The sequence below is a fragment of the Spermophilus citellus genome (assembly GCF_964194105.1).
Source record: "Spermophilus citellus genome assembly, chromosome: 5".
Lineage (NCBI taxonomy): Eukaryota > Metazoa > Chordata > Mammalia > Rodentia > Sciuridae > Spermophilus > Spermophilus citellus.
In genome coordinates this window covers 12877958-12890356 of record NC_138186.1, presented here as the reverse complement: position 1 = coordinate 12890356, position 12399 = coordinate 12877958, and the positions used below count along the sequence as shown (strand labels likewise).

The window sequence follows — 12399 nt, the reverse complement described above, 5'->3', positions numbered from 1 at the left end:
GGTGCCTCCGTTTTCTCACCTGAAAAAATGGTGCTGATTGGAAAAGCCAATGTGTTACATGTTTGTTTTGCTTTATTCATTAAGGCACATGGTCACTTGCACCTTAACTACCCTGTGGGCACCTTGAGGCATGTGCATGTGGTGGTGGTGGTGGTGGGGATATTTTGAGGTTAAACAGACAGGAAAATACATTATTAAATAAGGTATTAACTGATCCCTTTATCCAGCGTGGGCATTTCCTCCATCCCAACACCATCCCTAATGCATTCACATACCTCTACAAGAACACCCTTTTACAAATGAGGAAACCAGAGGAATATGTTTTTTTTAAAAGAACAGACTCAGGAAAACAGTCTCTGTGAAGAGAGTAAGTGGGACATGTGGAAGTGCACCCTTTTTCCTATTTCAGGCACCCTTGCTGCTCTTCCTTGGCCCTGGCCACAGATCTGGTTTCCTTCTGTCATTTAGAAGCCAGGGCTTTTACCTTTCTTCCTAGTAGAACATCAGCCCCTGTAGCTCTTCATCTCCCCCTGGTGTTCGTCTCCTGCCATTTCGGATCGTTGGTATTGACAGTAGGGGGAGTTGGAAGGCGAAGCAATGGGGCATCACAGAGAAGAAATTATGGGGGCTTCTAATCAGTGATATTGGGGGAAAATGGGATGGGTGCCTGACAGGGCTCTATTTTTTTTCTTTTAAATCTCCTTTTCCTTGCCAATCCCTCACGGATCTTTCTTTCTCACTGTAGATGCAAAGAATATGAGTCAAAAATAAATAAATAAATAAATAAATAAATAAATAAATAAATAAATAAATAAATAAATAAATAAATAAATAAATAAAGACTTGGCGGGGGGAGGGGGCTTGAGTAAGAGAGAAGCAGGTTGATGCCAAAATAATTTGACCCAGAGTCTGGGGGAGCCACGGGGGAGGGTGTCCCCTTGTTTGATCAGGACTAAGAAATCAGAGAGACATAAAAGGAAAACGAAGTGAACAATGAAAAAAAAATCCCCCCGCCCCCCCCCCAGCACACAATACAATCTATTTAAACTGCAGCTCATACTTATCATACCAATGGTATGACTTTTTTTCTGGAGTCCCTCTTCTGATTCTTGAACTCTGGGGCTTGCAGCTTGCTAAAGGGGAAGCAGACTCCCGCCCTGCACGGGCAGGTTTACCAAAGGTCTCTAATGGGTATTTTCTTTTTCTTAGCCCTGCCCCTGAATTGTCAGACGGCGGGCGTCTGCCTCTGAAGTCCGCAGTGATTTCCTTCAGAGCGCGGCCTTATCTCTGGCTGCACGTTGCCTGTTGGTGACTAATAACACAATAACATTGTCTAGGGCTGGAATAAAGTTGGAGTTGTTTACCCCCACTCTATAGGGGTGCAATATAAAAAGCCGGCCCGAGAGCTGTCCAAGTCAGACGCGCTTCTGCCTTGGAGCCGGAGCAGCGAGCGAGCGGTCCGGGTCTCCGCCGCTGCTGTCCCTGCGCTCGGCTGCCGCGTGCGCTCGCAGAACGCCTCTCCTGCCTTCTCGGCTGGCAGAAAGGGCTTTTAAAATTTTTTTATTTTTTTAATTTTTTTTTTTTTTTTTTGCCTGTGAAAGGGCACTTAAGCTGGGAGGATCGCTTTGAGATCTGAATAGCTAGAAGCGCTTCTAGGAAACCAAAGCTCTTTTCTTCTGAGTTCAGTTCGCGAAGGCGGTTTTTTTTTTTTTTTTTTTTTTTGGTTTATCCTCTTTTTTTTTTCCAGAATGGATTATTTCCCCATGATTTTCTCTCTGCTGCTGGTGGTTTTCCAAGGAGCTTCAGAAACAGGTAGGCACGGCGCGGACTCCGGGATCTGGGAACGCGAATGTCTTCTGATCCACCTTCCTGAAGTTCTTGCGTCTGTTTTCTTCCCTTCTCTTTATTATTGCGGCTCAGAGAGCAAAAGTATCTGGGAAGGCTCGCTCCACGGTATTGAAGTTTCTAGTGAAACAACAACAAAAAATCGATTCAAGACAAAATAGCTTTAAAATGACTTTTTAAAATTATTATTGCAAAATGTATTTTCTTGACTTAAAAAAAAATAACTCAAGAAAAAGTGAAGAGCAGCTGCCGTTTAGCCAAACGTTGCACTAAGTGTGTTCATACAGGTACATGGTATGCTTAGGATCTTATTATATCTTATTTGAACACTGCCTTAATAGTGTGTTAATGTGTAAAGTATTTAAACATTCCAGCTTCAAGCCAAGGAATTTTATTCAAGTCACTCAAGCACTATGTGAGCTGTAAAATCACCTGCAGAAGGACACTGTGTGGAATAACCCCCTAGGCGGTTTCAGGATGGAGCAGATGTTTTCTTTAAAATTTGTCATTATTGACTTTAGGTTTCTTTTGGCAGATTTTTGGCACCCCAAACAGTGTGAGCTCTATTTTCAGTTGTATTCACCTGTCCTGGGAGGGAAGCTGGGATAATTCTTAGCTGCTTAAGGATTTAGACAGTATGTGTGCATCTGCCTGTTTCTCCTCTTTTTTTTTTTTTGGGGTCAATGCACTTTTTTTGTCTTTTCATGACCCTGACCAAAGAGAAAGGGACGTCAAGGGAATGAAAATCCTGGAATGTGTCTGATCATTTAAAATGTACAAAATCAGGCAGATAAGCTGCATGGCCAGATTGTCTGTAGGAAGAGGCAATGCTGAGTTAGGGAAGAGGGAGATGGTGCATCCCACTGTCACGCTGCAGAGGGATTGTGGATTCAAAGTCCACAGAACCTTTCCTAGGTCCCTTAAGTGGCTTCTTGGTCAAGGTTTCTGTAGTTTCCCACCTGAAATGAATATTGCAGAGTTAATTTCTCTGCTGTCTCTAATCATGTCTCTGGTTGATTTCAAGTGGTCTGTATCATACTATCATATATCATCTGGACCACTCTACTATGTGCCCTGTATAAAGTATAAAGTGGTTTTTACCCCCCCAAAGGGAAGCACACCCTGTGTGGGGAAGTGGTCCCAAAGCTAGGAATAGTCAATATGTTTTAATTGTCATCAGCCAATTTTAAGCCACCCTGGGTTGTGCTGTCCTATGAAGTTCCAAGCAGAGGCCAACTCAAATTTCAGGTAGAGAGTATTTTGAAGCATTTCCTTGAAGGGTTCTTCCAGGGGGCTGGTAAGTCCCTGTTCAGGTGTTTATCTCTTGTGCATTTGTATAATCTTCCTGCAGGTGGATAAGCCAGCCAGGGTAAAGGTGAAGTTATGTTAAGGAGGAAAAAAAAAAAAAAAAGGAAGAAAGGAAGAAAGAAAGAAAGGAAGAAAGAAAGGAAGAAAGAAAGAAAGAAAGAAAGAAATCCTTTCCTTCTGTTGTGTTTTTGTCTAAGAACAGTTGTAACCTTCATCTGCTCTGATCTGCTGTGCTAAATCTGGTGTCAATACTGTGATTTGGCCTGTCTCTGGGCATCGGAGGAGACGTCCCTCACTGACCTGCTTTTCCTCTCCTCTCTCTCTGCAGCTGTCTTGGGAGCTGAGCTCATGGCCGGGGCTGAAAGTGGAGGGAACAAATCCACTCCCAACACGACCTTGAGGCCCCACCGGTTCAAGCGCTGCTCCTGCTCCTCCCTGATGGATAAGGAGTGTGTCTACTTCTGCCACCTGGACATCATCTGGGTCAACACTCCCGAGTGAGTCTCTAGAGGGCATCGTAACTCCAGTCTTTCCTTAACATTGACTACCCCAGAGCCCCGTCACCAGCAATCCTGTGCTGGGGAGTACCTGGCTTGGGATCCCAAGGCACCCCTTCTGACAATGGGGAAGTGCATTAGTGGACACGATACTCAGGCAGGACAGCTTGATTCTTAACAACTGAGAAGAGGGTCTCCTGATGCCCTGTGGCTCAGGCCACTCATTATGGGATAGAAAGAAGGGCTGATGACAAGCCACAAGCTTCTGAGCACTGCAGACGAGAAACTAAGTGAGGGAGGTCAGCGGTGGGTGCAGACTGGGTCTGGGGAATACATTGCCCAGGTCCTGTGTGGGTTAGGCCCACCTCTGCCTCTCATAGGAGGGTTCAGGGTCAGAGGAAGAAGGGATCGCAGAGAGTTAGGATCCGATGCTTTCATTTTACTTACAGAGAAACCAATATCCCAAATACTGATGTCCCTTGTAATAGGAGTAAGTTTGTGGCAGAACTAGAACGGGATCCTGGATCTCCCTTTTCTGTACTTTCTCTTTATAAAATCCTATTTTAAGACAGAAATAGAAATACCACCCTTGGGTGTCTCTTCCCCTTCTAAGAGTAAAGAAAAGCGGTGTGCTCCCTTCTGCCCTGAAAACCAGTTTATCCATCAGAAGTAAAAAGTGAGAACATTGTGGCCTATGTTATGGCAAGAGATGACCAAAATCCAAACCAGGACTGAACCAAACCACCATGGGCCTTGTACTTTCTTAGTGAGGTGCTTCTTCCAAAAAGAGAACTTTATTCTTTAGGTGAGAGTCAAAATGGACCCCTTGCAAATTCTTGGCAAACTTTCTGACATAAGTCCTACTGCCATGGGGCTTCACCAAACTCCAAGAGAAATGTGCAAACTTGTGCCTCCTTCCCACAGCATTACCATTCTCCTATGATATTGAAATTGAAAATAGAGTTTAAAAATCTTGTAAATCCTGGTTTTGCCTTAAGGTCTCTGCCCTCTGCTCCTCCTCTTGAGCAGCTGTTACCTTAATAGCATTTTAGAAAAGGAAGAAAATATGAAACAGACACAAGAACAGAGATTTCATGATTTGGGACAAAAAAAAAAAAAAGAAAAAAAAAAAACCAATGTTGCCTAGATGGAAAAGAAATTGAACTTTGTTAAGAGTTGAGATGACCCTTCATTGAATCAGGAAGACTGGTTTTCCCCTGGGTGGGCGTACACCCTCAGGGCATGTGTCCTCGGTGGTTGCCACACTGTACATTCTTCAGTAACTCTCCCCAGTGCTGGGTGACTAGCTCCCCGTGTGTCCCATGGAGTGGGTTTGCCCCAAAGAGCGTGCCATTAGGAAGACTTTTAATTATGCTGATGTTTCTCTCTTCCACAACAGGCGCATTGTTCCCTATGGGCTCGGAAGCCCTTCCAGGTCCAGACGATCCTTGAAGGACTTGTTTCCCATAAAGACAGCAGAGCACGGGAGCAGATGCAAGTGTGCCAGCCAAAAAGACAAGAAGTGCCAGACCTTCTGCCAAGCAGGGAAGGATCTCAGGTGAGTAGAAGCACCTCTGCTCCTCAGTGCATTGTGCAGCCTCCTGGCTTCCTCCCGGAGGAGGCTCCTTTTAGAGAGAGTTGCAGGGGTGTGGAGGGTCAGGTTGAATCTGAAGGTGCCATTGCTGAAATGTGTTTTCCTGGGTGTTTTTACAGGGCCCAAGACACGGTGGAGAAGGCCTGGAATAACCGTAAGAGAGGAAAAGACTGTTCCAAATTTGACAAGAAGTGCATTTATCAGCAGCTGGCGGCGGGAATAAAAATCAGAAGGTAAGAAGCTCCTAAGAACAGTCGCCCTGCTCACCGGTGCCCACAGCCCGCGTGGCAGTCCCTCCTGCACACGTTTGGGAAGGGGCTTTGGATACAGCGGCAAAGGGGCTCTTCATAGGTGTCCCTTAAAGAGAGCGAAGAAATCCCTTTTCAAATATTTTGATGAAGCCCTCAGTACTTTAGCAAGTAGATTTTCCCAAGCAAAATAAACCCAGAGACACCTCTGTTGTTTGACCATGTCCAGTCTTTGCCTGAGTACATGTATTTGCTTCTTTTCTTGAGAAATTTGAAAAAAAAAAAAAGCATTTCAGGGAGAGGACTTTCTTTTTTTTTTTTTTTTTTTTTTTTTAAGTCCAAGTGCCAGATATAGTCAAGTTCTTTCAAAAGTGGCAGTTATTCAAATGGCCAGAGGCACAATAACATCATGAGGAAGGGCTGGTGAGATTTGAAACGTGTTCGTTTTTCAGGTTCTTATTTGTTTTTAAATAGAGGAAGGCATTGGTGGAAAGTCAATGCCGTTCCCAAAGTTCTCTCATTTCTTAGTCTGTTGTGGGCTGGGATGGAGGAGCCATCTGGAGGAAGCAATCTCGTGGGGTTGCTATGGGCAACTCTGTAATGATGACCCTTCTGAGTCCTGAAGGTTTTGGAACTCCCAAGCTCGAGGGAGGCAGCTTAGGTTCAGATCTGTCATGTGTCCTTCACGTTCCTATTATGGTCTATGGAAACTTTTCCTAGAAACCCAAGGGCAAGGAGTTCTGTGATCAAAGTGTTCAGAACCAGGCTTGGCAGTGCTGAGCCACTTCTGGCTTGTTCATGACTGACGTGGAGGACAGCTCAGCCAGGGTTCCTTCTCACCTGCCATGGCACACTCTGTATTTATCTCAGGCCAGGAGTGCTCTCTACTAGACCACAGGGGCTGAACTGACCTGAAAAAATGATTTTTTCTAGTAGTTTGTACCATGTCCATGGTTACGTCAACATGACAGCTCTTCCTCTTTTTTTTCTTCTTGCAAACAAACAAGCCCAATATTTAAAAATTGCCATAAAGTCTTTTCTTTAAGCCTACCCATATACCTTCCATTTTTTTTCCTTTCTTTTTGACTCTGTTCTTCAATTTATCATGTGATTTAGAAGATTCCTATATCTATTGTGCTAAGTTTCTCCGTAGTAGCAGAGGTGGAAACGAGGCTACAGAAAATATTCAAACATCCCTGGCTTATTTTAAAATCGTACTTAATGGCCAATTCACCTTAGACATGACTGTATGAACTCTCTCCCCATTTTTAGGCCAAAGGGCAGGCTTTATTTTCACAATGGTAATAGATGCCAGTTGAGGTTTTATCAAAAACCTGTTTATCACTGTTGTGGTCCATGGTGAAAGTTCAGGAACCAGGTCTAGATTTGTTTGTGCCAGATTCTAATTTTAGAAATTTCTTGGGCCAAGGAGTGATTTCTTCTTTATTTTTGTAACATTTTTTTTCCTTCCGTCTTGTTTTAATAGGTTGGATGCCATCAGAAACAGTATCAAAACATCTTTTCGTGTTGCAAAGCAAAAAGCCCAATCTTCCAGAGAGAAGAATGTGACCCACAACAGAACACATTGATTACAAATCTTCTGGGCCCGTGTGAAGCCATCGCCTCCTGAGAGACAGTCCCGTGGCTGACACTCTTCTCCTACCACAGTGGCTGGGATTAGAGCAAGAGAACTTTCCCTGCCTAGACTACTTCTACTCCAGACTGGCAAAGGACCAGCGTCCTCATTCTGAACATTCCAAGAAAGGTTAAAGCGTCCCCAACCTGTCTTCATTGGCTCCATTGGTGGTACCTGCTTTTGTGTCTCAGGTCTTGGGGAGTGACAAGGGACTGCTCAGAAAGCAGAGACACCGTGACACCCGTGACATCCGAATGGGGTGGCATCCTCCAGATGGAGGAAGGAGATTCCACACCAGGGTGGAGTTTCTGAAGAAAGTCCTAAAGGAGCATTTGTGTCTGACTCACGCACCTCGGGCACATTTCAGGGAGAAACTCCAAAGTCCATGCAAAGATTTTTCTAAGGTCTGAACAAATGGAAAACAAACTTGAAGGACTAGTAAAGAAGAGGGGGGGAAAAAGACTTTGTTTTTAAGTCGTCAAGTGCAAAAGTGAAAGAAACTGTTACTACTGTAAATCGGGATGAGTTTCATGAGTATGAGTCTACCTCACCTATCTTGCACTCCGGCAGATGTGCTTTTTCCACTTGTAATTCTCGCCTCCCCAAATCCTTTCCCTTCCTCCCAGCACCCTCAACTTCCCATGCTAAATCCTGGTCCCACTGATGTCTGGTCCCATGTGTCAGGGGTAGATAAACATTCCGATGTGCTTATCTTCTAGCTCTGATCCGTAAGAAAAAAAATGACCCTTGAACGAGGAGATTACCTTGAGTGTGGGGAACACAATGGTATAGGGTTGTTCATGAAAGATACAGGGAAGGAGATGTTGGTTCTGCTTTAAAGCAGTAAAATTATTTTCCTTTGTATAACCGACGAATGGAAGAGGTTAGATTGAATTCTGATGTACTTATTTTTTTATAGATATTTATATTCAAACAATTTATTCCTTATATTTACCATGTTGAATATATGTCTGGGCAGGCCATATTGGTCTATGTATTTTTTTTTTAAAATGTGTATTTCTGAATGAAATCGAGAACATGCTTTGTTTTGCCGGTCAAGGTAATGATTTTAGAAAATAAATATTTTTTTCCCTACTGTACTGAATTTTGAATCATTTCTGAAACTCTTGAAGAGCGGGCCAAGGGGGGAGAAGAATTACCAAGGGAAATGGTTCAAGATGGATTCCTAGAAAGGTGGGCAGGAGGAGGAAAGGAGTCCAGGCTGATCCAGAGAGACCGTGGTTTATATCTTAAAAGTTGATTTTAGATGGCATCACAGCAAAATCAACACAAAATGAATGAATGAATAAATAAATAAATAAATAAATAAATAAATAAATAAATAAATAAATAAATAAAATAAAGCAGCTTTAACTTCTCTGTCCTCCCTTGGATGTTGTGTCCTACTTCCCCGTCACCTGAAAAACTCTCCAGGGGCTTTATCCATTAATGTCACTCCTCCAGCTACAGGACAGGATCCAGGTGGTGATAGGTGCTTTCTCTGTATTAATGGGCTGGCGGAAGGAATGGAAAGACAACCCCTCGCAAGACACCCAGTGGCACGCCGTTCGACATCGCAGTCCCTCCTGGAAATGGCCCATCTGTCAGAGCCAGGAGAGAGCCAGCTTCCTGCTGGCTTCTTATTGGCTCAGATTAAGAATTTTGTTTATTGAGGAACATTGAGTACCAGGGCTTCTTCATGGTAGTGCAGGACTGGCCAGGTGCCTGTGGCAGCAGAGAGACACGAGGTGCCGGTCCTGAGTCACCTGCCCTGTAGCACCACTCTCCTCTCCACTGCAGGCCCCCTCTGGCTTTGCCAGACCATTGGAGCCAACAGGGTTGTGAATGGCCATTACCCCCCAAAAGCTCCTTGGAGCTGGGAGGGCCTTCTCTAGGAGTGGCTGACAGGAGGCCGGCACTCAACAGGCATTAGCTCCTGGCGATCGATCACTGATCAGTGACCCAGCAGGGGGACAACCCTCAGGTTGGCAATTCTCATCCCCCTTGGCCCACTCTTATCTGTTTAATGAGGCGGTGGGGGATTTTTCTAACAGCTCCCCAAAATGGTCTGAGGTGACATGAAGACGTTGAAGGGGCACAAAGAAAACAGACCCCAACTTGGGGATAAAACCTGGACCCTGGGATGGGAGGGGCGCTGGGTAGAAGAGTTCCGATGACCACACAGCGAGGAAGAGCGGTGGAGTGGTTTCGCTGGTTTGTTTCCATCAGCCCGACTTTCCCATCTCTCTCCCTGTTCTCCCTGCGTCAGTCACTAGCAAGGAAAATGAAAGGTGTCTGGCAGCTCCAGCCTTAAAGTGCATTGGGAGGATCTTCAGAAACTCCTATTTTCCAAACAGAGCAGAGAGTCCACCATATTCAAGGGCCACACAAAGTGCGGGGTGAGCTGATGGGCTGGTCTCTCACTCTCCTGCTGTTTTCCCAGTAAAAGCCCAGTTTCTGGAAGGCTCCGTCGACAGATTTCTCCCTTCACACTAATAGCCCAGCAGAGCTTTGATCTCCGGACTCCAAGCACCAGCAGACCCTGAGCCCCCAGTGGACCCCGGGCAGGGAGAGGTGACCTTTGGCAGGGGGAGTTGGGAGAGGACCCCACTAATGGGAGCTCACTTTCTCCCCAGGGATTGGCTTCTTTTATGATAGGAACTACAGGCTTAACCACCTGTGCTTTCCCAAAACAATTCAGGGAATTATACTGAACTAGAGTGGCCCCAGGAAGACTTTTGCTCATGTAGAAAAATAGAAAAACTTTCATTTTTTTTCCCTGTGAAAAAGCCAAGGTCCAGAGAGGGAAGTGATTCACCTAAGATCACACAGCAAGCTGTAAGCTGTGGCATCTCTGGCGACAGAACTCTTCAGTTCTGGAGAGCTTGCTGTTTCACCCCAAGGCACCTAGAGGTCAGTGGAAACAGATGTGCCAGCAAACCTTAATGAAGGGTTCTGTGTGGTAAAATGCAAAAGCACTCCATGAAAGCCTGGCCTCCCAGCCTTACTGATAGTGGTTGGGAGACTCATCTCCTCAAGATGAAAGAGAAGAATCAGGGTTGGGGGTGCAGCCCAGGAGTACAGCCCACGACTTCCCGTTCAAACCCCAGCCCAGCCAAAATAAAAATACAGGGAAAGAGAAAAGGGGCTTAAAGAGGCAAACACATCTTACTGCATCATTAAGTAAATTTCTACAGGCAGAATAGAGTACAGTTAGGAATTTCTAATTATTATTGTTTTAGATTTAATTACCAAATGATGATTCCATAATATGAGCGAAAGGGAATTCTTTGGGTCATTTCTCTTTCATTCTATAGTGAAAGGCCAATTATGTTTTAAAAAATTTCTATGTCTAAAATCTTCGAAAACGCTTTTCAAGCCAACTTCTCAATGTGCGAATCTGCACTGTCTCCATATCTTGTTCTCAGTGGGGTTCCTCCCACCCTATCTTCCTCCCTCATCTCCACTCAGTCTGAGGTCCTGAGTCTAAAGCTCAGGACAGCAAGTGGCTTTGCTCCCGTGACCTCCCGGGTTTAACCACAACCCTGCATCTTTGCAGAGACCTTGGTTTTCCATGACCTTTCCACATTCCTTCTCCCATTTGACCCTTCACCACACAATCCTTTCAGGAAGTTGGGACCACGTTATTTACCCGTGGGACAGCCAAGGACAGGGACATCTGGAAAGGGTGAGTGACTTGTCCACAGTCCTCCATCATCAGACGAACTGCAAAACTGAAACTCAAAATTCCTGACCCCTTTTTCTTAAATTTACTGCATCAGAGGCATAGCATGGGTACTAGGGACTGGAGAAATGTAGATTCTCTCCAGATTGTCCATGAGCTTAGTGAAAGTTAGTTTTTGTTTATTTTTTTTATTTTCTGTGGCAGATCAATGTTTTACATGTCCTCTGAGCCCTAGCAGTACAAAAATTCCACTTGCATAACATTGGGTGTATTAAGTCCTCCTTATTATGATGACACACAGTTGGTAGAGAGCTTGCTGTAATGTACTGTGTCTGTCTCTGAATCTGACACAAGGAAGGACATCGGAAGAAATTACATCGATGCCTGTGACGGCAGGGGCTGTCCAGTCCCCTTCAACCCCGGGCAATAATCAGAAAAAGAGTTGGAACTGGTGTCGCTGGATAATGAAAAGAGAAGGGCCTAGGCCTGGGGACACCAAATGATGGAAATGATGGATCCCAAGAATGACAGGTTGCCCACAGCTGGATGGGGCGGCACATCAGGAATCTGACATGCAGCTTTACTGGCTCAGGAGCTTCACTGTCTCTGTATTCTGTTTATTTATTTATTTTTAAAAAATATTCTTCAACCCCGGGCCCCTTCTGCCCAAATTGCTGTGGAAATGTCCAGGGGTGGTGTTTGCAGTATTAAGCTACTGGCATGGCATGGCATGGCATGGGCCCTGATCAGTTGGAACAGACTGGGACAGAGCTGTGGAGAGACTCCTGGTGATTCCAGCCAGACCAGGGGTTAACCCTCCAGATGTTGGCTTGTGAGGAGGGCTTATGGCTTGAAAAAGGGGCAGCCAGGGTGACATTTCCAGGTTCCTTTCTGCTATGGATATTTACCAACCGGGAAGAAATCATTTTAGTATCTTGCAAGCTGGAATAGGCTCCCTGGGATGCCCCTGTGTATGTCAGACTCAGAAGAATTAGGCTGTTCTCTGCTTGATGAGTCACCTTCTTCACAGCATCACCAAGTGCAAAGGCATTATCTGGATGCCAACGGAAGTTTGGAGTCAACTTTTTCTGCCCACACACTTTGTCACCTTGTTGTGCATTGTCCTCTGCGGTGCATGTGCCCCTCACCCATGCTGTGGGCTCCTTTGCTCTAAAATCTTCTTTGTCTTCTTGAAGATTTTTTAGCAGGGCAATTTTATGGTCATCAAACCCAAGGTTTGCCTAGGAGCACGGTTTGCTAAGGCCCTGGATCTGCTTTAGGAAGAGACACGAAGAAGCTGGCTGTATGGTTGAGTCTTGCTCTCTCATATCCACTTTGTCACAAAAGGGTGACCAGATAATTTATTATTTAAACTGATGATGATGCACTTAACAATTTGATGATGCACTTAACAATTCCCATGGGACCAAAAGCTGTTGTGGGAAAACTGGGACACAGAGGATGGAAAGCCGTGAAGCAGGTCAGAATCTCAGAACCACCGTGGTCTCCTGGAGATGCCCTGGACCTGCGCCCTATTTCAGCAGAGTCAATATCTAGGTACCTTTATCTGCATACCAATCCAGGGC

At 45.1% G+C, this 12399-nt stretch overlaps 1 protein-coding gene across 1 annotated transcript; it reads left to right on the top strand.

Annotated features, from left to right (window-relative positions):
• Positions 1 to 1382: 1382 nt before the first annotated feature.
• On the top strand, positions 1383 to 8209 carry EDN1 (endothelin 1). The gene is made up of 5 exons (XM_081296385.1): positions 1383 to 1812; positions 3482 to 3650; positions 5050 to 5208; positions 5364 to 5477; positions 6979 to 8209. The coding sequence occupies exons 1-5, from the start codon at positions 1749 to 1751 to the stop codon at positions 7079 to 7081; spliced, it is 609 nt and encodes a 202-aa protein (XP_081152511.1). The 5' UTR covers positions 1383 to 1748; the 3' UTR covers positions 7082 to 8209.
• The last annotated feature ends 4190 nt before the right edge of the window (positions 8210 to 12399 follow it).